The following is a 26179-nucleotide window of genomic DNA, read 5'->3' on the forward strand; positions in this document are numbered from 1 at the left end:
AAACTTGTGAGCCCAACCGTTAACACTGATTTTTTGTCGTCCAAAACCAAACTCAACCATTGAAAGTTGAAACCGAATCGTTACCAACGGCTTGGTTTCAGTTTGGTTTCACAAGTTAAACTTTAATAATAAATTTAGTTTAAAATAATTATTAATTTAAATATAACATCAATTATAACTAAACACCAACATAATATGATACTTGAGAGGATTATAAATAAAGAATGATAATTTTAGCCACATAATTGGTAAATATTAATGAAAGATCTAGGACGCGAAATGATAACAAATATAACAAAAAGAATCATATTGCAATTAGGTTAATTTAAAGCTGTATAGCCAAGTTATTTGTAATAAAAAGATTTATGTTCAATTACATTTTAACTATATCTAATATATATAACTAAACATATCTAATAATTAATAATAAAAAAGATTAAAATGCATTTAACATTTACAATCTGGTCTGGTGTCATATGGTCGGTTGCCAGTATAAATCGCGAACCAATCGTTCACTACGTTTTGAAATATTTGAAACCGACCAACTAACCGAAAGTAAAAAAGAAAAAAAAAAGAAGCCAAACCAATGACCGGTTTAAAGGATTTCAAGGTTTTAACCGAACCATAAACACTCATATTTGTTACGTGATTAATAGGGTCAAACACCCGCTATATCGCGCGGGCACCCGTCTAGTTATCATAAAAGAATATCAAACAAATTGAATATTTATCAATAGAAAAAGTATAAAGCAAAAAAATTAATTACAAGTTTTAATAACGAAATTGTATAAAAAAGTACTAACAGAAAATCACATTTTCTAAACATTATTATATGAAGTATAAATTTAAATTCTCTGTAGTATGGCTAATTATAATCCAAATAAATCTGCTACCAACATTTTACACATTTAAATAATAGTAAAATGCACATAAACAACATATCTAATAAAGAATCATATTTTTTTGGAACAAGCTTAAAAGCACATTTAGATGCCTAGACCACATTATTATTATTATTACTATTACTATTACTATACAATCAAGAATCCATCTGATTTAAGAGCTTTTTAATCTGCTTCTGCTTAAAAACAAGAATCTCCTTATTCCCAGAAACAGTACCCATGTACTCCTTGTGATCTTTTCCTTTATCATTAAAAGCAAAGCCGAACTTAGCACGGTTTTAAGGATTTGAGCTCTTAAACCTTTGAAGAATCCTAAGAATCCTTCCTTTTTCCATATAGCATACAGCGCCCCTGATACCGTTTTTCTTGCCTTTGCTTCTGATTCCTCGTATGTGTCTTCTTCAGATTCCGCAGCCTGAATCATTACCTTGCATCTGTGTATAATACATGCTTTGGTTTAACATATATATATTCAACTGCAAAGTGGCTTGAATAATTGTACTCTGTATAATTCCTTATTACCGCAAAACTTGAATAATATTATATTTACCCAACAAAAAGTAACAATATCATATATACTCATTTTCATTTTTATGACATAAATACCCTTTCCCTATGTAAGGATTTATGTTACAAGAGTGTGAAGTATAAATAGAAAGAGAAGGGTATAACGGTCATATTATACATTTGCATTTAATGAATTGAATAAATATGAAATTTTAAGTGTTCTAAATGATTATTTTTTTTATGGGGTAAATGGGTAAATATGATATTATGCACAAGTTTTTAGAGGTATATACACCATAAAAAAAAGTAAAAAATTTGGTAAAATTTCAAGTTTTCCATCACATTTTTAGGACTGGAAAACGCCATAAAGTTTCAAAATTTTCTAGTTAAGGTAATCAATCCGACAGGTTACCAGGTCAAACTGATGACGTGGCAATAACTTTGACCATGTTGACTTTTAATGAGTCTTTTATCCTTAAAAAAGTTGGTTGCTAAAATAATACTTTTCAAAGCTGGTTACCATTTTATGCAATTTACACTTCTTTTAATTCATTTCTACATAATTGATATCAACTTTGAATTTGAGAATATAGTTTGACCTCAAAAGTCAAGACTGAACTCATAATGGTAAAGAAGATTTTACGGTTTTTACCTGATAGCTGGGTAAGTCAAGCAGGTAGCAGCACACTTTGAGGCTGCCCCTAACATGAAAGCAGTAAATGCAGAAAGCGACTGTGGGTTACCTATCTGTCCCTCCAGTAGTCTTTGTTTCAATTGATCAAACGCAGTGTACTGCAAAAATAAAAATAAAAATAAAATAAAATAATTAATATAATTTTCATGAGAATAGTATAAATCATTAAGATAATATATTACCTGAATTGCAGGATTTATTGTAAGCAGAATTGAAATCCCGAGCGCATCAAACGCCTCACTCCATGTTTCCTCTGAAAGTGTCTTCCATAACCCTTTAGATTTGCCAAAATCACTCGTTTGCATCCTTGATGCAGCTGTATCCAACGGCTGAGAAAACACCTCAGATTTAATCATTATCAGGCTGTAAACGAACTGAACGTTCAGTTAACTGTTCAGCGGGAAGTTCGTTTATGTTCATTCATTTAGTAAATGAACGAAATGAACGAACATGAACAGAGGCTATGTTCGTTCTATTGTGTTTGTTTACGTCCGTTAATGTTTGCTTGATTATGTTTGTTCAGCAAAGGTTTTTAATATATTTTAATGACTATTTTTATCTTATCATATGGATTTAAGCAAAATTATTATTAACGATAAAGCAAAAAAATATATACGGGTATTATTAACTAACCTGCGTTATTGTAACGGTACAAGCACCAGCAACAGCAGCAATAAGCAAGTTAGCTTTGGTTCCAATAGACTTATATCCAGATTTCTCAATGTACATCTTTCTAAAGAAGCTATATCCATAAAAGTATATAAACGATGAGATAAACGACTGCAGGTTTTTCGTCCCGAGCCCTTGAAACAATGAAAGAACCTGTCGTTTGGATATTGCTTCCCACAGAACATCAGAAAGGTTCCTATACAAGACATGAATAACGATAAGATTCGAATAATAGGAATATGAAATCAGCATCAAAACTTCATCACTTAATAAAACAAACACCTCCAACTAAAGTTTCATATATCGGTTTAAAAATGCGCGAATGAATCGGTTAATTAGGTTATTTTTTCCAAACTCATATATTCATAGAAAATCACTTATGTGTCAAAATTCCAAAACATAAACTTTTGCAAATTCTGTACACTCAGATCGTTGTTTGGGTTTACATTCTCTTTATGATTACTGTTAGTAAACATATTACAAATTACAAGTGTGACAATCAGGAATCCAGTATTCCATTACGTTGATCAAATCCATATGCATATACATCCTGTGCATGGTTTGGTTCGGTTTTGGGCTAAAACTGATATTTCATGTTTTGAGCTTTAAAAACCATTTGGTTTCGGTTTGTCCATTTGGGCTTGAAAATTGAGTTGAAAAAAAGAGTTGGCCAAAAATAATGAACTTGGGCCTAAATTTCTTTGTTAGTTAATAATTTATTTGATTATTATACATTTGGGCTAAAATATTTGGGTTAAACCACATATTAAACTAACTAAAATTCAAAATAGAACATGAAAACCTATAAGTTTGTTTTTTCGGTTATAAGTACACGCAAAACCGAAACCGATCCGAAAGTTTAGGTTTTAGAAAAACATAAAATCAAACTGTTAGTTGTTGTTTAGGTTTGGTTATATCCGTTTGGTTTTTTCGGTTTTATGCACACCCTATACAAATAATTAGGGGTTTGCATGAAGGTTTGCTATTATGTTTTTGTAAAAGCCGAACTTTTGTTTCAGTTTTGCGTGTAACTAAAACTGAAAATCCGAAGCGAACTGAAATGATGGTATTTTATTTTTAATTACAAATAAACTTAGTAATTTATAATAGCTTAACCCAAATATTTTAGCCCAAACGTATAACAATCAATTATTTATCAACTAACAAAAAAATTTAGGCCCAAATTCATTATATTATTTTTGGGTCAAAATTTTCGACCCAAAATGGCAAAACCGAAACTGAACCCCACCAAAAACCTAAAAGACCGAACGATTGTCAAAAACTGACATTAACCGAACAGAGTCATGCACACACTATTACAAATAATAAAAGTTGAATTCACAATTAACAGATAAACCAATCAATTTACTGATTAAACTAGCAATCAACAAGACCCAAAGAGCAAATTCATAAACAAACAATTAAGCTATAAGTAGAAAGTGATAAGCACCTGTATTTTCTGAGATTAGGAGTACGTAGCTCAGCTTGGTACTTGGTCTTGCAGGTGTCTAACGGGTACAGTATAGTGGTGCTTGCCAGAGATCCAATCGCACCTGCTGTTGCATCCACCAACGACGACATATCAAACCCACCCATCTATCAGATTATTATTATTATTATTATTATTATTATTTGATCAACTAAAAATGGAAGCAAAGGAACTTTATCTTCACTACATAAAGAAAAAGAGAGGTATGGAGAATGACAGGAACGTGTATAAAATTAATTATAAATAAATTATTAAACACCGGTAATAGTAACGCATACCACTAGCTAGTGTTGTAAAATCGTTAGTAATGATTAATCGAGATTTATCATGATTAATCGAATCAGAATTTAATGTATAATTTCAGTTTTATATATACAAGCTCTTATTTTTATATATAATTTTCAGTTTTATACATATATAAAGTCATTTTTTGTTCGGAAAATCCAAAATAGTAACGATACTCGTGTAGCTTATTACATAAAAAAAGGGTTAAAGATGCAAAATAGTAACCAAGTTTTAAAACTGTTTCAGTTAGGTCAATTAAGTTTAAAAATTGTTTTAAATTAATTCACACAACTTTCATATTTTATTAAATTATAGGTTTTAATATGTTTTTTATCATGTTATGTTTTGGTTTCAATGAGAAAATTCTTTTATTTATATTTTAACTTGGTGTGGAGTTGTAACGTGGATTTTATTTTTGATTTTTAATATAATTAGCGGTTTTTTAAAAATTTTAAATACAACATATATTGGAAATTCCGACCCCTACATGTTCTTCTCCATTACTTTCTAGACGTACAAAAAAATCCAATGAGGCTCGATTTGAAGATTTAGTGACCCGATTTAAGGAAAAATTGCATGAACGGCCTAATTGAAACACACTTTTGAAACTTGATTACTATTATGTGACATATTCCCTATAAAAAAAATAACGTGTTTACCTTCACTAAAGAAACAAAGAGGTATGGAGAACGAAAGCAACGTGTATTTGATTGGTATCAATATTGGTTAGATATTAAACATTAAGAAAATTAATCAGCACACGTATAACTTACAGCGCAATGCCAAGACTAACCCCAAATATTGTTATAATATATTTTTCCGCCTCAGACACGTCAACACAGTGTTTTGTCACATCAAAACCCTCAATAGCTGTTGAAATGCTTTGGTGTTCTAGAACGTATTCTTAGAGAATATGCTACAAATCTCGTCTTCATCTTCGTGTTATTGTTAGATTATTTGAATTGTATTTCCTTTACAGTACAAATTTTTTATCAATCTCGTGTTTGTTTGTAGATGTAAATCATTGTTTCTGTGGTTAAAATTGGGGGGGGGGGGGGGGGAATTGTTCAAAAGAGTTATGTAAATCGTTTTGTCGAACTTCATATTTAGTCCCTTAATAATGACTAACTAATAAATACATAACCGATATCAAATTATTATAAGTTATTAAGACTATGTGTTAAGAAAGCTACTCACCTTCATTTCATCATGACAGAGGCACCAAAACCATTACACAAACAAAACCGGGCACCACCCCTATTATAAACCAATATAAAAACTCCACCTAACATTTTGTTTTGTTTTATTTTAGTTTTTTATTTAAATTAAAGATTATTTTAATAAAATGGTTAGGTAAATCATTACTCTTTTGAAGGGTAAGTTAGCAAAAACCCTTCTGCTCACGTGAATATGACATGACAACACTTTTGAGTTTTGATTAACTAATCACGTTCATAAAAATTGATCTAAAAAACCATGCTTTCATAACTAAGTTTTTTTTTGTTTTTGAACGGCCAACGAATCTTTTAAATGAGCTACTAGCTAAATTCACCACATCAGGATACAATCGCCTTTCATCCGAGAAAAACCCTCACATAAGACCAACGCCTGTAAACATTCGTTCGAATGCACGACAATGTGGTGAGATAAAACTTATTCAGTTCAAAGATCCAACTAGTGAATGCCACATATTCGCTTAAAACTCTAAAACCCCAAGTCTCTCTTACCACTCCACTACATGATCAATGACATAAATAAATTTAAAGGAAAATTGTATCAATGAATTAAAAAAGAAAGCACAATAATACTAATAATAAATTAACAATCTTTTGTTTTTTTTTTTGCTTTTGACACTTCTGGGTTTCTCGCGTCTAAATTGTGAAAGTTACTTAGTCGAGCTCAATGGGTCGTACATAAATAATCTTATATCTCAAAGATCAACTAATATAATTTTCAAACTATTAAGTTTTACAATTCAAAAATAGATAACGGCACAACTTATTACCTGTTTACCTTATTTCTCGATACAATCACTACTTTACGGTATTGTTTCATAATATAATATATAATTTTATAATAATTAAAAAAGTGAGACATTTTAAGTGGGTAGTAATGACTTTGCATCATCATACAATAAAAAGCCTCCAACGTTAACTCCCATTTATTTATTTATTTCCCATTTTCTCCAACGGTTCACTTGACACACACACACACACACACTTCAATCATCACCAAACAATGCAAGACTTCATCGGATCCGTTCGCCGATCGCTAGTCTTCAAACCAAATGAAGACACTGTCGGTGGCTCGTATGGAGGATTCGTCAAAAAGATCGGTTCGAGTATTCGCAAGTCGAAAATCGGACTGTTTTCGAAGGCGTTGCCGTTACCGCCGAATGCGAGGGAAGACGAGGCCGGATCGCAGATCCGGTGGCAGAAAGGGGAGTTAATTGGTTGTGGAGCTTTTGGTAGGGTTTATATGGGAATGAATTTGGATTCCGGTGAGCTGCTTGCTGTTAAACAGGTATGAATATGATAATTTGATTGATTGATTGAGTTGTTGATGTGATGGTGGTGTTGACTTGTGGTTTGACTTGGTGATGTGCAGGTTTCGGTTGTTGTGAATTTGGCTTCGAAGGATAAAACGCAGGTGTGTCGATTTTGGATAAGCTTAATTATACACTTGTTTGCTAACTAGTGATTTGTTAATTGATGAATTATGATATAATTTAGTCTGTAACTAATCTAGTTAGTACTTCACAACTGTAAAAACAAACTACATTTCTTCTCAGTGTTGTAGAACTCGTTAGGTGCTAGTCGGGCGGTGGGTAACCGACTCACGATTAATAGGGATTAATTGGATTTTGGGGTTTTTATAATTTTGAAAATTTACGTATGTATAAAAGGTTATGTGACACAAACAAGTAAACGTAAACATAACGAATGGATGAGAAAACCAAGGTCTGATTGCCTTTCAAAATAAATTAAATAAATAAATAAAGGTCTGTTTTGACTGACTACCGATTAATGGGTCCGATCAGGTGAAATTGGATTGGTGGAGTACCGATTAATCCTGATTTTTACTACACTGATTTTTGTATTTTTTGTATATGTATTGTACAAATTGTGAAGACATGGTTATGTACTGAGATTTAATATTATACTGAATTCAAAGTTTAACACATGTTAGGCTCATATCCGCGAGTTGGAAGAAGAGGTGAAGCTTTTAAAGAATCTTTCACATCCAAATATTGTTGTAAGTGTTTATATTTTGTATCATCTTGCATTTGGTAAATGGAAGTTCCTTTGATAGGTTTATGAATCTTTCCGTTTTAATGTAATTACAGAGATACCTAGGAACTGGTAGGGAGGAGTCATCATTGAATATCTTCCTGGAATTTGTTCCTGGTGGATCCATCTCGTCACTCCTTGGAAAATTTGGTTCCTTCCCTGAATCTGTAAGTTACTGCTATCATATTTTTGAATCTCAACTGACTGAATCCTTTTATAAGAAAAAATTGTTAGGTTAGAAAAATGTTTTTCCTTCTAAAGACACATAATATATAGCAGACAATTTGCTCTTTTTTTTTTTAGTTTCTAATGTTTGGAAGTTGAAACTTATATCTGTTTCTAATACATGGATCAGGTGATAAGAATGTACACGAAGCAATTATTATTAGGGCTGGAGTATCTCCACAAAAATGGTATCATGCACAGGGACATTAAGGTATATTCTAACTTCTGATATGTATGTATGCATTTGAAAATAGCTCAGTATGTGAGTGTGAGTTTGTAAGTTGTAATGTATAGAGATAGTCATGTATATTCATTTTTGTTCCAAAATACTCTTGCAGGGGGCAAATATACTTGTTGATAATAAAGGACAGATTAAACTTGCAGATTTTGGGGCCTCTAAGAAAGTTGTAGAGTTGGTATGTGTGCTATTTTATTTTAGATTTATTCTTCTTTGAATAATTCTTTTTGTAAACAGTGTACGTGCATATTTTCCTGTAGGCTACAATGACTGGTGCCAAGTCAATGAAGGGTACCCCATATTGGATGGCTCCTGAAGTTATACTACAAACTGGCCATAGCTTGTAAGTGAATAGATACAACTCATGCTATTTTTTTTTCTTATTATTACTTATCTTTTTCGTTATACATTTAACTGGACTATTCATTATTTGAGTTGCTTTTCTTTTTGTTTAGCTCTGCTGATATATGGAGTGTTGGATGTACTATTATTGAAATGGCAACCGGAAAGCCTCCATGGAGCCAACAATATCAGGAGGTACTTGCATATATACGTGCATTATGATTGTTTTTATAAGTTATATAATTAAAATTTGACCGTTGCTTGTTTCTTATAAGCAATTATGTATTTTTCCCTTCAGGTTGCTGCTCTCTTTCATATAGGGACAACAAAAGCTCATCCACCTATACCAGACCATCTTTCTGCTGATGCAAAGGATTTTTTGTTAAAATGCCTCCAAAAGTATGAATTTTGTTTTTTGTTCTTGTAATTATTATGTTTTTATGCATGTGCCTATTATGTTATTATGTTTTTATAGGCACATGCATTATGCATGTGCCTATAAAAACTCAAATAAGCAGCGAATTATGAATTTAGTACAAAGTGGATATACTTGTAGGTCATACAAAGAAAAGTGAGAAGCTGTTGCGTAAATGTGATCAGATTAATAGGCATTAATCTGATCACATTTACTCAACAGCTTCTCACTTTTCTTTGTATGACCTACAAGTGTATCCACTTTGTACTAAATTCATAATTCGCTGCTTATTTGAGTTTTTATATTGATTTCTTGCATTTAAATGTAAATTGTGCTTGTAGGGAACCAGATCTCAGGCCTAATGCATCAGAGTTGCTGCAGGTGATTTTCCATGACAAGTTTTATATACTTTGATTTGAATTGTCTCGTTTTTTTTAGTTTTTCTTTATTGTGTTTGTTAATTCTCTGCAGCATCCTTTTGTTACTAGCGAGTATAACGAGACTCATCCTGTCTTTCGGACATCGGTTATGGTCAGTCTTCTAGCATGAATCCTCCTTGATTCAATTTCTCAAAGTAAAACACATACTTAAACCATTATTTACATTCGTAACACTTTTTTTTATGATATCAGGATGCCCCTAGCAGTCAAACAACATCTAGGAAGGAACCTAGGAATCTGTAAGATTATTTTGTCTTCACCTTGTTTGTACCATAGATAGCTTTTGCTATTGTGGCCATTTTGACCCATTTTTTTATGAATGGGCCGATTTGGGTTATGCGTTGTTTTTAACGGGTCAAATAAATAAAAAACGCTAGCTAAAACTGAAACGGGTGGGCCAAACAGGTCAAAAGTCATCTAAATTGCAGTTTTAATGCGTAAAACCACATCACTCATATAAGTTTATTACTTTTTAGATGATGATGTGTGTGTGTGTGTTTGGTAATGGGCATTTGACACAATATTATTTTAAATAGTTAGGGTAATCTCAATCCAGCTCGTTTCAATCCATAAAAAAACAAATTTGACCTATTATCCAACCATCTCTACATTTTGCAATAACAAATCCTAAATTGTTTACTGATGCAGCATTAGCCCAGAGATTAAAACTAATGGTGGCATGGTGGACACTCACGATATGAACAGTGTGAGGTGCTCAACTATATACCCTGAAAAATTTTCTGGAGGACCAATGTGGGGTTCAAGCAGATACGATGATGACATGTGTCAGATGGATGATGATGATGATCTTATAGCTGGAAAATCTATGAAATTTGATTCTACTTCACTTACCAATGACATCAATAAGGTTTAACAAATGCAGATACATCAGTTTAATGAATATGTTTCATCTTAATGCTAACTGATTTACTATCACATAACAGAGTTATAATCCCATGATGGAGCCTGATGATGACTGGCACTGTCAGTTTGATGGAAGTCCGGAAGTGGGTTCAAATGCAGCAACTAATTTGTTTCCAGATCCAGTTTCTGAAATTACTGCAGAGACCCCTATAGAATTAGATAATGATGGTTTCACCTTTCCTAACGGGGCTTCCGGAATCGAAGAAGATGAAGAAGTTACAGAAGAAAAGATAAGAGCATTTATAGATGAGAAGGTGAGATTTGTTTACATGTTTACTTCATGTTCTATCGATGAACACGATGAAAGTAAAATCGACTTTTTTAGTTGACTATTTATTGTCATACAGGCTTTGGATTTAAAGAAGATGCAAACACCTCTATATGAAGAGTTTTATAATTCCTTAAATGCATCTATTTCTCCTGTTGGGATTGTAAATAAGGAAAATTCATCAACAAACTTGAACTTACCTCCTAAAAGCAAATCGCCTAATAGTAACAGGTTGTTCAAAAGGAGGCTATCTTCTGCTGTTGATGTTTCCTATATTAGTAGCCCTGGTAATAAATCTGAGCGTCGTGTCTCGTATATTAATGATCAAAATCCACATGAATCCCGGTCACCTCAGCATGGTCAAATGAATGAGAATGTTCTTGAGTCTCAGAAAGATGCCATTAGTCCAAGGTTTGTTAATGCAAAAACTTTTACTTGTGGTTGTTATATGAAACTGAGTCTTGAAAAAAGATATTATGTTTATAGTGCAAGCTTCTCCGAGAGGCAAAGAAGATGGAAAGACGAACTAGCTGAAGAGCTTGAAAGAAAACGAGGCAAGTTTTTTTTGTATTCTTTCAAATACTTGTAGTCCTTTGCATATGTATATGTATATATATTTATTTGTATATGTATATAGACACATTTAGTGAAAATCAGGTTAGAAAATCAGGAAAAGCCAGAACTTACAATGAATTATTATTATAAAATAAATAAACAATAAAAAGGTAATAAAATAAGTAGTGAATATATACGTACTTTAGGCCCAAGAGAGAGTTCTAGCTCGGCTCGTTAATAAATTTTAAGCTCGAGTTCAGCTCGTTTATTATTTGTACAAACATTTAACTATTCTGTTTTTATATACATATATTAGTTTTATTTATAGCAAAATATATTATTTTGGTTTTTTAATCCTAATATTAATATTTATTATTTAACATAAATTATTATATCTATATAAATGATTGACTCGTTTAAGCTCTTAAGTATAGTTAAACTCCATATGAGCTGGGGCTCTTGCTCGTTTATTAAAGATCTTCCATTTAGGCTCAAGCTCGTTTTAGCTTGGCTCGATTCAAGCTTTTATCAAGCCGGTGAGGTTAGCTCTTTTAGACCCATGTAATAGAATAATAAAGTTGATGAAACCTTTTGTCTAAAGGATTATAAACAATGTTAGAAAACTTAAAGAGTCTTGTTGCATATTTTGGGAGTCTCATTTCATACATCTGGCTATGATTACAGAGCTTATGCGGCAAGCAGGCGTAGTAAAAACGTCATCCCCGAAGGATCGGATGATAAATAATCGCCAAACAAGGTTCGGGTTTCTTGGAAATTGACACAATGTAGCTGAGTTATAAAATGGTGGATGAGTGGCTTTGTTTTTGTTTTTCTTTGTTTATGGTTGAAGGCATACAAGCAGAAGCCCCCTTCCCTCTGTATTAAAAATCCACGAGGTCGGCCTGGTCTATAAGTTATACGCATTTTTTATATTATTTTGTTGCGAGTCTATGTTACATTCGAAATTTTGAAAATAAAGTAAAGAATGATTTCATTGGGTGTTTGTTCTGATGTCCATGTTGATATTTGTTTTGACACTAATTACAATATAACTGCTTCTCATATAGCAAAGTGATTATGTAAGTGATGACAAGTAATTCTTAAAAGAAAAAAGAAATACAGAAACTTGCCAACCATGTTAGTGTTTTCGGCCATAGACGCGCAAGAAAGCATGATACAGACTGGGACAACAAATCCAAGCTCTAGGCACGTGAGTTTAACATGACAAGAAGCATTTCTGGTTTTTCTTGTTAAATTAATAATGAAAATTCAAGTAACTGGCACACTACTAAAACAAAACTCATATTTCACTAACCACTAGCATTTAATGAAACTGATCATAACTACTTCCGTATGCAATGGTCTCTCTTTAAGGGCAATGTATTATGTATTTGCCATGTTGAAAGACTTGGCTATGGAGTTGCTCGACATGCATAGTTTATCAATCTAAAAATCAACCTAATTTAACAGATACAAATAGCAAAACTAAGGTATTCCCTACTGGTCATATAACTTGATAGGCTTGCAACTCGTTCACTAGAGTGTTGAAAAGGTTGTTCATCATCATCTTTAACAAAAGTTATTCGTTGCTGATTAGTAGGCATGTCAATAGAGTTTATACATGCAATTAGAGGTGCACAAAAAACCCGAACCCGGAACCCGACCTGAAATAAAAACTCAGAACCGGTTTTTTTAATACCCAGGTTTTTAATACCCGAACCCGTACCCGACCCTACCCGTAGGTTACGGATAGGGTATGCATTTCGGCACTAAAACCCGAACCCGAACCGGACCCGATTTGTACCCGGTAATACCCGAAAACCCGAACCGGTTCCATACCCGGAACCGGGTTTTTCCAATACCCGAAACCGGGTATTTCAAATACCCGATGTATACCCGAAAAATACCTTAAAAAATCCCCGAAAAATACTCCTAAAAAGTGCAACTTATTAAAAAATCCAATATATACTCGAAAAATACCTGGAAAAAAACCCGAAAAAACCCACAAATAGGGTTTTTTCAATACCCGAAAATGGGGTATTCAAATACCCGGTTCTATACCCTATCCGAACCCGATGCATAGGGTATGGTTTTTAGAGGCAATACCCGGACCCGAACCCTACCCGGTTATTACGAATACCCGATTTTCCAATACCCGGTCATACCCGAACCTGGGTATTTGAAAAACCCGATTTGTGCACCTCTACATGCAATCATAATTTTTCCCATCATATCATTGTCCCACAAAAGACATGAGTGTCAAAGAAATGCAAAGCGAGCTTGTAGAACTCTAAATGCTCGCTCAAAGTGTTTTCTAACGGCCTCTTGATATTTAACAAACAACTTGTGTTTTCCGAATTATTGACTTGACAAAGGCGGAGGGCATATGCCCTCAGGTATTATATTCTTGTCTATTCACGACGTAACATGTAAAAAATTGACATGCAGTATATTGTGATAAGATAAGAATATAAAAAATGATAAATAATAACGATATAAGTAAAATACATCTTTATCACAATCGTTTGTAAACAAAATTGATGAACACATTTCCTTCCAATGTAATGTAATAACGGTTTTTAATTTTAGTTTATAAATTATAATAATAACGGTTTTTAATTTTAGTTTATAAAGATAACAAACAAGTAACTAACTAGTAACCATTTCATTTCATTTCATCTATATCCATCCCCTTTCTCTTTTCATCAGTTTCTGTTACTGCAAGCAAATGTCGACAGCATCCCTAATTATACACTATCATCATCGCAACACGATATTTACGAACACATATGCCGGTTGTGTTAACAGTAATACACCACCGCTGCATCACTGGCTAACCTCCACTTGCTTTATCCGTCGATCCACACACTTTACCGTAAGATGTAGCAGCAGCAGCAGCAACTCCGATTCAAATGGACAAGGCTTCGGACCTGCAGTTAACAAGGTATAACTCACCGGACGTCAATTTTGCAATTGATTCCGTTTGATGTTATTCAAATTTATTTATTAATTAATTGAGGATTATTTTGTTCAGGCAAGTGACGGTAAGGATGGAGGTAAAGGTGCACCGGCACGCCGGAGGTAGTTTTCTGATTTGTTTCTATTATTTTATTCTATATAATAAACTTGTACCTATAGTTATGTTTTATGTTCCTGATTTTGATGTTATTTGGAGATATTGTGTTTAGTTTATTGAACATTTTAAGTTTGTGAATCCTTTCAGGTACATCATGTTACTACTGATATTTGACTGGTTTATGATTCATTATTAAACATTAATTGCAGGAAATCAGTACCTCAGCAGCCTGGTTCTATACCTAATCGTAAGTGAATTATTGTTAATATAATAAGTAACATATATATGCTTTGTTTTATGGCATAATCTTTTGTTATGTTTAGATTATGTCTTGTGTGGTTACAGTCTGTTAGTCAAGTTCATTGTAGATATCTTTCTGTTTTTTATGTGACTCTTTTAACTTTTCTTTCAGAGGCGCCTGCAACAAATTATGGAATGGATGCAACATCCAAAAGCTTTACATCTGATCTTGAATTTGAGGAAAAGCTTCAGGCAGTCAAAAGGTCTTACATTCTGCTTAACCATGGCTAAAAGCATGCTTCTGTTTTTTACAAAATGTATATCTTTAGAATGCTTTTGACATATATATTTGGACCTTTTAATGTTTAGTTTGAATTTAGCTGAATTGATAGTACTTTTAAATAAAGGTCTACTTAGCAAATATGAATGGTTGTGAGTTAGTATTCTATGAAGTCATAATTTTGCTTAATGGAAATTTATTTGGTTTATTAGGTCAGCGTTGAACCAGAAAAAAGCGGAAGAGAAGAATATGTATGGAACAATTGATTATGATGCTCCAGTTGCATCAGAGCCCGACAAAGTAGGACTTGGTACTAAGGTAATAATTTGTATTTTCTATACCATGAATAGAGTTCCATTTAGCATATTCAGTGGTAGACATTCTAACATGCACTGAAATAGATCGGAGTGGGAGTTGCTGTTGTTGTGTTTGGGTTGGTATTTGCTCTTGGAGATTTTATTCCTTCTGGAAGGTATAGTTTATTAAAAATTCACTGTTAGTTAAGATAGACCTCCATTCACAAATTTCTATTTCTAATTTGTATATACACTTATGCTTTCCAGTGTCAATTCGAATAAAGATGCCGCCATAGAAAAGAATGTATTGTCACCAGAAGAGAAAGAAACACTTCAGGTAAAATTCATAATGAGTAACTACATACTTTTTATTTACCCTTTTTTTCGGTTTATCACTTTATTTGATAAGGCTATTGCTTAGTGTACAATCACACATTGCTTCATGCTAAAGATATCCTATATTCCTATGTTCTGAACATGTTTTTCATTTGTTATAGACAAGACTACAACAATATGAGGCGACACTTAGCACTTCCCCCGATGATGTTGTTGCACGCGAGGTGAGTCGATGTACTATGCTGGATATTAATAGAGTTTTATTCATTTGATTACTATTACTCATATATCTAGTTTTTTCGTATACAAACATATACACACACATACACACCGTATATATGTTTATGAATCTGCATACATATCATCCAAGTGGATTTGCAGGGAGCAGCTGTAACCTTAACAGAATTAGGAGATTATACCCGGGCTGCATCCATGCTTGAAGATTTGACCAAGGTTCTTTTGAAATTATGTACAAAATAAATGATAATCTCAACTAGATATATGTACAGTTATATATGTGTGAATTTAAATTCTGGTTATCAGGTGAAACCCAATGATCCTGAGGTTTACCGTTTACTTGGTGAAGTAAAATTTGGAATGAAGGACTTTGAAGGCAGTGCTGCTGCATATAGGACTTCAGCAAAGGTCAGTACCCCCCCCCCCCCCCCCCCAAACAAAAATCACGAGTTTGTTACTAACATTGAAGACAAGGTTCATAACACTGTCAGCAGTTGTGCTTTTTTTAACAGATTTCAAATAAAATGGATTTTCAAGTTCTCCGTGGTCTCACAAATGCATTGCTTGCTGCTAAGAAACCTGATGAGGTATGTCATGTAAATGCTACTTTGAATATAGTTTAATCTAGTTGTCGGCTTGAAAATTTTCTGTAATGAAATATTTTTTTATTTATATTCTTGTATTTACTGCTTATTCAGGCTGTTAAGATCCTACTGGCAACTCGGGACAGTTTGCAAAGAGAGAAATCAAATCAAGATAACAATGGAGGTGATAATAGTCAAATAGATACAGAATCTCAATTGGACCCTATTCAAGTGAGTTGCGCCTTTACAAAATAACAGTTTCAGCACACATAACTGCAAAATATATAGTTTCATATGTAATCGATCAAGTCAACGTATGGTAATATTTTTTAATAGACAAACTTGAACCGGAATATTGCTTAAAATTTAATAATGATAAAAGGAAAGGGGTTGATTTCCTGTATCCATTCAAAACTTGGCATAATATCATATTTACTCAACAAAAAATCATAATATCAAATATACACATTTATAAAAAAAAAAATCAATCAATCAATCAATCATTCATTCATACCCAGTGGAATCCCGCCAATAGCAAAGCTATAAGTAGGGTCTGGGGAGGGTGGGATATAGGCACACCGTACCTCTATCCAAAGGGATAAAGAGGTGGCTTCCAGAGAGAGAAAAAATCATAATATCAAATCAATTGCGTATATATTGATGTTTTTGGTCGGTAATGCATTTCCGTAGGTTGAATTACTTCTTGGAAAAGCATACTCAGACTGGGGCCACGTCGGCGATGCCGTATCTGTTTATGACCAACTCATCTCTAGCCACCCGAATGATTTTCGGGGTTACTTAGCAAAGGTTAACAGCATTCCTCATTTCTTTTATTTTAGTTTTCAATGTTTTCTAATCTTTAATGCCTTTAATATTATCATATAATTTCTTATACAATATAGAAATTTCCAGAATATATTATATCCTTTCATTAGCAAAATAAACATGAATTATGGTTTAATTTGACCTCTGCAGGGAATTATTTTAAAAGCAAATGGAAAAACTGGAGATGCAGAGAGGATGTTTATACAAGTGAGTATTAATCTACTACTAAACTCAAAACACTATAATAAACTTGATGCGTACTTTATACTTTATAATTTAAATACCACCAATCTCAACCAAATTATTTTTCACAGGCGCGGTTCTTTGCACCAGAGGGAGCCAAGGCAGTTGTAGACCGTTACTCAAGATAATAACTGTGACTCATGGTCCATGGGTCATGAGCCATGGTTCATGGGTAACGGTTTATTAGAGTTGATATTTTGGTCAAGGACTTGTAATAGTCAAGAGGCGCATTAAAGTTGCATTATGTGCGTAGTATAAAGTATAAAGGCTTCAACTTCAACACAAAGCACCTCGTTATATATATTGGGTTTCGGTGATCCGATCCGCTTATTCTTGTTATTTTATGATCCGGTCAACTTAAGGATTGTATGAAAACTTGATTTTCCGAGGTTGTAAATCATTCGAATTTAAAAAATGTTAGGTAAAAGCTATGTCTATGAAAGCTGGATTGTTTAGGAATTCTTCATAGCAAATGAACAAGATACCAACTGTTAAAATGGTTTTTTATTGAATCATTTTTTGCTTCTTTTTTTTAACTATATTATGCAAGCCAGTAATTTATTAAATATATTAAATTACATATACACACGGACTCCTTTTTTAAAAAGTTTTACCGATCTTAATCATGTAAAAAATAAATATCGTCTTGTTTTGAAATAAAGTTACGCCATCTTAAGAATATGTTCGACTGGGTGAGTGAGAATCACCATTGCCTCGGGACGAAATGTGAATGCGAGTCATAATGCAAAGTTACGTCTGTTGGTGCGATAAGAACAAACTAGATTTGGGAGGTTGATACCACATTTATAGATCAATTCATATTGATCACACTTTACGTACGAATCAAACTTATACCATTGTTGTCATATCCACTCATTCCATATCCTCTAAACAAACACCAACCAAATAAGAGGTTGTTGCTTTTTTGAAGAAATAGTTTCTCTCTCTATATTTCTAAGAATATAAATTTAAAAACAAACAATACTAAAAATACAAGCAAAAGATGAAAAGAAGTTTATTGAATCTTTTTAGTGGAAAACTCATCCAATAGTAAGTTTTTTATAGTGTTGTACTAAAATTACTCTTAAAAATTTGTTCCTATAAAATCACTCGGCCAGTCAACTTTCATTGTGTACCGCTCTTGCGGAAGAAATTTAAATTAAATGACATAAATGAAACATATACGAATCTTAATATTATTTAGTGAATTCTTTTTTTCCAGTTTGACCTAAATTGAACAGTTATGAAACTTTGTTATTGTCTAGTTATGCATTCGCTATAACCTAATACTTTTAACTCGCTAACCCTAAATTCTATATACACATTCACCGCTCTAGTTCCATACCCGCGACAACCCTTGATTAGGCCACCAACCTTCGCTTATGTTCGATTGTGTTCTTTTGAGTTTGTTTTAAAAAGTTAACGAAGATGAACAAATTCATTTTCTTAAATTACAAAACCGTCTGTTTTTCAGATAAAAGTTTAACGAACCAACACAAACAAGCCCTTCGTTCTATTTAGTTTGTTTAAAGCCCTATCATTTCTCTTTCAAAGTAGGATACCAAAAGATCTAAACAGGCAAAATAAAATGACCCAAAAGTCATCGTCACAGCCCCATGCAAGATTCTCTTCATGCTTTTTGTTGCAAATATCTATCTACTTATCTATCTGCCTAATTGCCCACACGTAATCTACCACTTTTTTGTTCATCATTTCCTTCAGCATCGGAACAACATTAATATTATTATTACTTCAATGGAGGATGTCCATGGATTGATCTCAGACTCCATGCCAACCCACAAAAACCTTCACCTTGGCGTCTTCGGTCATCATCGCACCAACAACGACGATTCCTTCCAAATTCCCGATATCCGACGACCAATTGCTGTAAGTGTTCCTCGAATTGGATGATTACATTGCGAACCGATCTTTTTAATGTGCAAATTGAAGTGAAATTGGTACAATTTTGGCTCAGAGATTTGTAAAGAGGAGAGAAGTTGGTGAATTTGTTAGTGGTGCTTTGGCTGGGGCCATGACCAAAGCTATTCTAGCTCCTCTTGAAACCATCAGGTTCGTCATTACGAATGGTTAACTCGTGTAAGACGAGTCGTTTTACATTCAATCGTGTTAAACATGTTATGTTGTATAACTCCACTCCTTTCTAAGAACATGTCCGTGTTAGCGTTTAGTCGTTTTACATAAAGCCTATTTGGAGCAGCGCCTTGCGTCTCGGGACCTAAATGTCTCGGGACGTTTTGTTCTTTTTCTAAACAAAGCAAAATTAATATAAAAGATACCTAAAAGACTAACTCATTTTGGCATTCATTGGAATTTAATCATGCAGAACCCGAATGGTGGTTGGTGTTGGGTCAAAAAGGATATCTGGTAGCTTTTTAGAGATAATTGAGAAACGAGGCTGGCAAGGACTCTGGGCTGGTAATGCAATAAACATGATACGAATCGTTCCCACACAAGCAATTGAACTCGGAACATTTGAATGTGTCAAACGAGTGATGACATCAGCAAAAGAAAAATGGAGTCAAGACAATTGTCCCAATGTGCAAATCGGTCCGGTAAAACTAAGTTTTTCTCTATCATGGCTGTCACCAGTTGCCCTTGGTGGTGCAGCTGCCGGGTTTGTTAGCACCCTTGCATGCCATCCTCTTGAAGTCTTAAAGGTAACATATAACCTGAAAAAAGGTCAAACCCTTAATTATTGTAGCAAATTGTCTTTCTTTTTTCGTTATTTTGATGGTAAATTTATCTCTGTTTTCAACTATTACAGGATCGGTTGACAGTAAGTCCGGATGTTTATCCTAATTTGAGGATTGCGGTTCTGAAGATGTATAAAAATGAAGGGATTGGGTCTTTCTATTCCGGTCTTTCTCCAACATTAATGGGCATGCTGCCATACAGCACTTGTTTTTATTTCACGTATGACACCATGAAAAAGTCTTACTGCATGGCTCATAAAAAGAAAGCTTTAAGCCGGCTCGAGATGCTGCTGATTGGAGCTCTTTCAGGTGTGACATTAATTTAGGATTCAATCATGTATTTTGGTGAAATAAATCTGTTAGGTAGAAGGTAGGCAGCACTTAATAATATTATGAATTTATGTGTTTGGACCGTTTGGTCAGGTTTAACTGCAAGCACATTAAGTTTTCCATTGGAGGTGGCAAGGAAGCGGTTGATGGTTGGAGCACTACGGGGGAAGTGCCCGCCACACATGGCGGCTGCACTATCTGAAATTGTTAGGGAAGAAGGTTTTGGTGGATTATATAGAGGATGGAGTGCAAGTTGTTTGAAGGTTATGCCATCTTCTGGCATCACGTGGATGTTTTATGAAGCTTGGAAAGACAAATTGATTGGTGACAAACACCAATAATAATAACCGAGTAACCATAACCAAGTTCCAACGGTGTATCAAAATGTTTTGCTCTATTAAGAAAATAATACTCTGAGACATGCCCATTTAACTTTTGTTATAGAGTTATGTTTTGACCCTCGTAAAAGTTTTTGTAAGAAGGTATGACAAGAGTTTTAAGAAAACAATGATAAATCATCTCATAAGGCATTTCTATTTTCTAATGTAAACTTGGTTACATAATCTTTGACATGTAACAAACGCGGAATGGAAAAAAAAGATTACCTACTTTGCAGAACATGCATAGATTACAAGGAGTGTTCAAAATTATGCAGTATCCACCATGTCATTCGGACTATCACTTCTCCAGCTAATTTTTGATGAGCATGACCCAAACAATGATGAATTTTCAGCCAGAATGTACAAACAAAACAAGCTCACTCCTGTTGCGAAAGTAATAACAAATTAAATGTAAAGCTTGCAAGTGAGTTGGTCAATAAGTCAACTAAAATAACTTCTATCAAAAGAAGTGCCCTGATCATAAAGTTCAGTCTTTGGTTTACAAAACCTTGTCGAAGCAAGTATATATAATGTATTAAGACATATAAAAGTTACAAAATGTATCATACCAGCATATGCAACAGTAACACCTGAGACCAATCTTCCCAAAGCTGATAGCGTGTAAAGAATGACAACCACCTACAATGAATTATGAATGGGATTATACTTACTGTTAGTAACTCATTCAAAATAAGTAATTTCTAATTACATACCAAAATATAAAGATGCAGAAAGAGTAAAATCTAACGACAATGTTCAGGAGGTCTTAAGGTAGTCCAAAATATTGTTTGAGTGTCTGCCTTCTTTAATGCGCTTGAGTTTTATCGTTTATTATCAAAGACTGCCTATTAAACGACACATTTTCATATGCATCATAATCATATGCTTCATTAGCTAGGATGCTGGCCTCTATAACAGCAATCTATAAAAAAAGGCTTATCATACAGCTTTTAAGCATGGTTATATAAACTTCAGTAATGCAGATATTTAAATTTGGAGATGTAGTTAACTATTTAGAACCACTTCTATTTCGAAGTTAGTTATGCTTTTGTCCATGGCAACTTTTATTCCCCTTAAGCACAGCCTTAGCTTTATAAATGCTACTACAATTTTCAACATGTCCATCATGACTTCTAGCAATTTTGACATAGCCCGCATACCATTATCTATAACTCTGTCACAAAGAATATCAATCATAACCCTTCCCTGATTCACTAATAACCAACTCACCAACACATGGCTTCCTGACTTGACAGAAGAGTTCCACACAATGTCTCAACCAAGAGATTTCAAATGGTTTCTAGTATTGTTCTAGACAAAGAAACTAGGCATCCTTACATTTGCTGTTCAAAAGGGGGTTGCGGCGCAGCTTGTTGCCCGTTTGCCTGCCACTTTATTGTAATCGTTTTATAGTAAATTATATAAAACTTCAATGACCAAAAAAAAAAAAATTGCAGTATAACACAATAATCCTCTTGTTTTATAAAATTACAATTGCAGCAACTCGGGTGAAATGAAAAGGATGCTGTCTGTTGAATACCTTTAAAAATAGACGTTTATCATGGCCGGTTGCAGCAACCCTCAGAACAGATTCAGCTGCACCTACAGTATTAGCCAAACAGGCGAAGAACGTGTTAGCAGTATCCAGAGATATCTGCCATTTCAGAGGATCCACAGGCACTCTGTAAAAACCACAGAACACATCAACACAAATTAAACCGTAGAACTCCTACTCAGATATATTTCTTTATTTTTTTTTACCAGCAAACTAACCTCCTCCTATATACTTCTATAAACCACCTACACCTGCACCTCGCAGGATTTAAAATATCCTAATTGGATCTTAAACTAACTTTTTTAAAACACAAATTAAACCCTAAAACTCTTAATCAGATATATTTCTTTATTTTTTAGCAACAAACTAACCAACTCCTATAAACCACCTATGCTTGCAAGAGTTGAAACCTCCTAATCGGATCTTTAACTAACTTTTTTTTCTGAACAACAAACTAACCTACTCCTGAATACTCCTATAAACCACCTATACTCCGAAGATCTGAAACCTCCCAATCGGATCTTAAACTAGTTTTTTTCTAAAACAGCAAACTGACCTCCTCTTAAACACTCTAGTAAACCACCTACATATGCACGTTAAAACTAATTTTTGTTTTTCATTTTTAATCAGCAAACTAGCCTACTCTTAACCTGCACCTCGCACGATTTAAACACTCCTAATCTGATCTTAAACTAACATTTACCAGATAAATCGATCCAATACGCATACATTACTGGAAAAACAAACCTAAAAAACTGGAGGAATTAAAATTTTGTCGTGTTAATTTGATATTTTGATACATAACAAACTAAGTAAGTAACCTACTATAAACCGCCTATATGTTCACACCTCCTAATCGGATCTTAAACTAATCTTTTTTTCCTGAACAGCAAACTAACCTACTCCTATAAACCACTTATACTTGCACCTGGCAGGATTTAAACACTTGTAATCAGATCTTAAACTAATATATACTAAATGCATTCATCCAAAATAAAAAAATAAATAAATAAGTAGGGTTTGGATCAAATACAAATGAAATTAACGTGCTAAACGTGAGAATCAAGTAGAGTAATTATGTATACAAGTAGAGTAATTATCATAGAGTAATTATGTAATTACTCTATGATAATTGCTCTACTTGTATGCATAATTACTCTACTTGATTCTCACGTTTAGTACATCAATTTCATTTGTACGTTAACCTTCCAACAACAACAATAATAATAATAAAAAAAACGAGAGGAATTGAATTGTAGTCTATGTTACATAACTAAACAGTTAACAGAAACATAAAGCCGTTCGAACACATACCTAATCGGATCGTAACCTAACCTGCTCCTAAATCCTCCTATAAACCACCTACCTATACCAGGCATTTAAAACCTCTAAATCAGGTGTTAAACTGTTATTAACTAACCTAATCATATACTCTTGATCGGATCTTAAACTAACTAATATTTACAATACGAGTCGATAAAATGTAATACATAACTAAACAATAACAGGAAGCAGAATAAGACATACTGAATATTCATCTGGCGGAAAAGGAGGCCGAGGATAGCTAACGAGCAAAGGAGGACGATGAATACATCTGAAAGAAGTGAAACGATGCTTGAGTTACGATAGGCGCAGTGGTAGTACACGAGAGTGCTACACATCGCAACGATCAACGGCTTTCCTTTGCCTATTATTATTACTACTGATCTCAACTCCACCTTCTTCTTTACTCCATTGCTGTTGCCGTCCGTGGCTGCTGCAGTCGTCATTGACTATTGGAATCAATCAAAACTAATTGTGCTTTCAGTTTCATTGTTATCTGGCAAATGAATTTATAATAAATAAATTGGTTAGGTTTCGAAGTGGAATAGTAGTTGGAACTTGGAAACTTCCTTCTTTATTATTATTACTAGCCATGTGCCCGCGCGATGAGACACACGTTTAACATATTAGGAAACACGTTTAAATAAATTCTGTTTTCTTTTCAGTTCATAAGCAAATTAGGGATATTGTCATATGATAATGACCAACATGAGGTTTTTTTCTATTTGAAATTGTTAGGTGTCAAGTGCGTAACTGAATCTTCTTAACTACCAAATTTGATTGCATTTTTCTATTTTTGGTTTGTAGGAAGATGAGGATGACTTTGAGGGCACGTCCTTTGCTGCAAAAAGTAAGATCAATTTGCTTACTTTAGTTTATACTTTTTGAATGTAATTATACTTTTTATATTAAAACTTGTGAACTATATATAAATATAATGAGTTGTATGAAGGGTTGCAAGTTGTGAATGACTAGAATATTTTTATCACATCTAAGGTTTTTGTTCATTGATGCGTGTCATCATTCTTATTCTTATTTTTTTTATTGTGATTATCTTCGCATATCTAGACAACTTTGGTAAGAGATGCAGTGCTAACTGTGACCAGATGGATCAGTACTTTGATAAAATTAAAGCCCTATTTCTGCCATAAAGTATCTTAGATATGTTGATAATTTTGTTTAGGTTTTATTGGCTTATTGCTGTCATTTTTTCCCCTGTCATAGGTGTTTTCAGATATATACATACAACTCATCAAGGGAGTTAAGGCATCACTGCGAACTGGGAAGTAAACCCTCCCTCTTTTTGTTGTTTCTGATTCTTAATTTTTTTTTATTTATTTTGCTACATTACAAATACATATAGATGCTCATATTGGTGGTGTAAATGATATAACTTTTGCTCATCCTGCAATTGTGTGTTATCACATGTGGGGATAACAAGATGATTAAGGTACAAGTGTCACTAAATAATAGGTTTGGGATTGGATACAAACTACAGACTTTTGAGGGAGGCTCATGTTTATTCTATCTGCCCTCCCTGTTAAGAACATATTCAAGTATCCAAGCACACTTTTATCCTCCATTTTTTTATTTTGCTGAGATCTAATGTTCATTTACACGTTTTTATCCTAAAGTAGTATCGGGAAAATATGTTTTTTTTATTAGAAGTTTAATGATGATAGCTTATCATGGTTGTCAAGTGAAAAGCTAATGGTTTATACAGTTATTAGTCACTTGATATTTCTTATGGCCTTTATTAAACAGGTAAAATATATACCCTTTTGTAAATGGGTAAAGATCTACCAAGATTAGTACCTATATTACAAGTATAATAAGGAAATATGGTTTTATAAAATCTTAATGATGCTCTGATATAATGAATAAATTGCATCAGATTGAAGCCATAGTCTAAGATACCAGGCACTATTTTCAACACTGAAGCTCTAATAATTCTACTATAAAACAGGTTTTTAGTTTATATTTTTAGTTTTCTACCATTCAGCAATAAATACAATTATTGCAAACAAATCTGAGTTTATATATAACACTTGCAGGGTAGTTCTTGGATCTCCGGAGTTCGTTTAATGATAATGTAGTTTTCTACATATGATGTCTGCAATAAAGCTGGAATTAAGGTTTTTTCTGTTTAACTTGAGACCGTTAAATTCTTGAAAATGGATATTATATAGTTGTTTAAAATGCAATATTCAAATTTGTTTTTTTATGCTTTAACAATTTTTTTAACAAATTTCTAGACTAACAAATATCATTATAGAGCTCACTAATATGCCAACAAAAAGGCTGGGTAGTTTGCTGTAGAAATGGTTGGGCATGAGGGGCAATTTGGGAATTTATGAAAATATGATGCATTGTTTAATTGCAGGTCAAAATTAAAGTAAAAACTGTGGAGTTATATGAGCCTACTGTTGTGGATTTGGAGGACTTGTAAGATTGAATTTGTTTGAAGTCAAATTAACATGGAAGGTCAAAATTGAAAATGGAAAACAAGGGTTATGG

General features: G+C 33.4%; 5 protein-coding genes across 6 annotated transcripts; 3 read left to right on the plus strand and 2 right to left on the minus strand.

Annotated features, from left to right (window-relative positions):
* Window positions 1-882: 882 nt before the first annotated feature.
* Window positions 883-4411, minus strand: LOC143532956 (peroxisomal adenine nucleotide carrier 1-like). Its single transcript, XM_077027854.1, has 5 exons — window positions 4223-4411; window positions 2737-2968; window positions 2286-2432; window positions 2062-2201; window positions 883-1336 (listed from the first exon to the last, which is right to left on the minus strand). Exons 1-5 carry the CDS (start codon window positions 4366-4368, stop codon window positions 1057-1059), a joined length of 945 nt encoding a protein of 314 aa, XP_076883969.1. The 5' UTR covers window positions 4369-4411; the 3' UTR covers window positions 883-1056.
* Window positions 4412-6783: 2372 nt separating this feature from the next.
* LOC143532957 (mitogen-activated protein kinase kinase kinase NPK1-like) lies at window positions 6784-12241 on the plus strand. The gene is made up of 17 exons (XM_077027855.1): window positions 6784-7069; window positions 7154-7195; window positions 7736-7801; window positions 7893-8003; window positions 8192-8272; window positions 8400-8477; window positions 8560-8642; window positions 8755-8836; window positions 8940-9040; window positions 9398-9437; window positions 9528-9591; window positions 9687-9735; window positions 10145-10364; window positions 10441-10674; window positions 10768-11099; window positions 11175-11242; window positions 11928-12241. Exons 1-17 carry the CDS (start codon window positions 6785-6787, stop codon window positions 12020-12022), a joined length of 2031 nt encoding a protein of 676 aa, XP_076883970.1. The 5' UTR covers window position 6784; the 3' UTR covers window positions 12023-12241.
* Window positions 12242-13971: 1730 nt separating this feature from the next.
* Window positions 13972-17777, plus strand: LOC143532941 (uncharacterized). The gene is made up of 15 exons (XM_077027839.1): window positions 13972-14187; window positions 14278-14324; window positions 14529-14566; window positions 14732-14822; window positions 15052-15157; window positions 15241-15311; window positions 15403-15472; window positions 15633-15695; window positions 15853-15924; window positions 16015-16116; window positions 16221-16295; window positions 16407-16523; window positions 16983-17099; window positions 17268-17324; window positions 17432-17777. Exons 1-15 carry the CDS (start codon window positions 13972-13974, stop codon window positions 17486-17488), a joined length of 1299 nt encoding a protein of 432 aa, XP_076883954.1. The 3' UTR covers window positions 17489-17777.
* Window positions 17778-18345: 568 nt separating this feature from the next.
* LOC143532958 (putative mitochondrial adenine nucleotide transporter BTL1) lies at window positions 18346-21022 on the plus strand. 2 transcript variants are annotated; one of them, XM_077027857.1, is made up of 6 exons: window positions 18346-18410; window positions 19083-19247; window positions 19336-19430; window positions 19705-20038; window positions 20146-20383; window positions 20498-21022. In XM_077027857.1, exons 2-6 carry the CDS (start codon window positions 19116-19118, stop codon window positions 20743-20745), a joined length of 1047 nt encoding a protein of 348 aa, XP_076883972.1. In that variant the 5' UTR covers window positions 18346-18410; window positions 19083-19115; the 3' UTR covers window positions 20746-21022. The 2 variants fall into 2 exon arrangements, with proteins under 2 accessions (XP_076883972.1, XP_076883971.1); XM_077027856.1 differs by lacking the exon at window positions 18346-18410 and having other exon boundaries at window positions 18995-19247.
* Window positions 19896-24080, minus strand: LOC143532959 (reticulon-like protein B22). Its single transcript, XM_077027858.1, has 5 exons — window positions 23867-24080; window positions 22325-22466; window positions 21354-21423; window positions 21010-21167; window positions 19896-20050 (listed from the first exon to the last, which is right to left on the minus strand). Exons 1-4 carry the CDS (start codon window positions 23998-24000, stop codon window positions 21052-21054), a joined length of 462 nt encoding a protein of 153 aa, XP_076883973.1. The 5' UTR covers window positions 24001-24080; the 3' UTR covers window positions 19896-20050; window positions 21010-21051.
* Between the last annotated feature and the right edge of the window lie 2099 nt (window positions 24081-26179).

Source organism: Bidens hawaiensis, unplaced genomic scaffold (genome assembly GCF_021521415.1).
Source record: "Bidens hawaiensis isolate Kalapana, Puna unplaced genomic scaffold, B.hawaiensis_p1.1 tig00009570_1, whole genome shotgun sequence".
In the NCBI taxonomy this organism is placed as follows: Eukaryota; Viridiplantae; Streptophyta; class Magnoliopsida; order Asterales; family Asteraceae; genus Bidens; species Bidens hawaiensis.

Excerpts from the sequence above, each read along its gene's own strand:
- LOC143532956 (XM_077027854.1), bottom strand. The coding sequence starts at position 4,368 with ATGGGTGGGTTTGATATGTCGTCGTTGGTGGATGCAACAGCAGGTGCG. Across the intron at positions 2,433-2,736 it reads GTACCGTTACAATAACGCAG|CCGTTGGATACAGCTGCATC; the intron begins GTTAGTTAATAA and ends GTGTTTTCTCAG. Across the intron at positions 2,202-2,285 it reads CAATAAATCCTGCAATTCAG|TACACTGCGTTTGATCAATT; the intron begins GTAATATATTAT and ends TTATTTTTGCAG.
- LOC143532958 (XM_077027857.1), top strand. The coding sequence starts at position 19,116 with ATGGAGGATGTCCATGGATTGATCTCAGACTCCATGCCAACCCACAAA. Across the intron at positions 19,431-19,704 it reads GCTCCTCTTGAAACCATCAG|AACCCGAATGGTGGTTGGTG; the intron begins GTTCGTCATTAC and ends TTAATCATGCAG. Across the intron at positions 20,039-20,145 it reads ATCCTCTTGAAGTCTTAAAG|GATCGGTTGACAGTAAGTCC; the intron begins GTAACATATAAC and ends CAACTATTACAG.
- LOC143532959 (XM_077027858.1), bottom strand. The coding sequence starts at position 24,000 with ATGTGTAGCACTCTCGTGTACTACCACTGCGCCTATCGTAACTCAAGC. Across the intron at positions 21,424-22,324 it reads ATAAACGTCTATTTTTAAAG|GTGGTTGTCATTCTTTACAC; the intron begins GTATTCAACAGA and ends AATTCATTGTAG. Across the intron at positions 21,168-21,353 it reads TGTTACTGTTGCATATGCTG|GAGTGAGCTTGTTTTGTTTG; the intron begins GTATGATACATT and ends CTTTCGCAACAG.
- LOC143532957 (XM_077027855.1), top strand. The coding sequence starts at position 6,785 with ATGCAAGACTTCATCGGATCCGTTCGCCGATCGCTAGTCTTCAAACCA. Across the intron at positions 8,643-8,754 it reads CTACAAACTGGCCATAGCTT|CTCTGCTGATATATGGAGTG; the intron begins GTAAGTGAATAG and ends CTTTTTGTTTAG. Across the intron at positions 9,438-9,527 it reads ATGCATCAGAGTTGCTGCAG|CATCCTTTTGTTACTAGCGA; the intron begins GTGATTTTCCAT and ends AATTCTCTGCAG.
- LOC143532941 (XM_077027839.1), top strand. The coding sequence starts at position 13,972 with ATGTCGACAGCATCCCTAATTATACACTATCATCATCGCAACACGATA. Across the intron at positions 14,188-14,277 it reads TCGGACCTGCAGTTAACAAG|GCAAGTGACGGTAAGGATGG; the intron begins GTATAACTCACC and ends TATTTTGTTCAG. Across the intron at positions 15,312-15,402 it reads GATTTTATTCCTTCTGGAAG|TGTCAATTCGAATAAAGATG; the intron begins GTATAGTTTATT and ends TATGCTTTCCAG.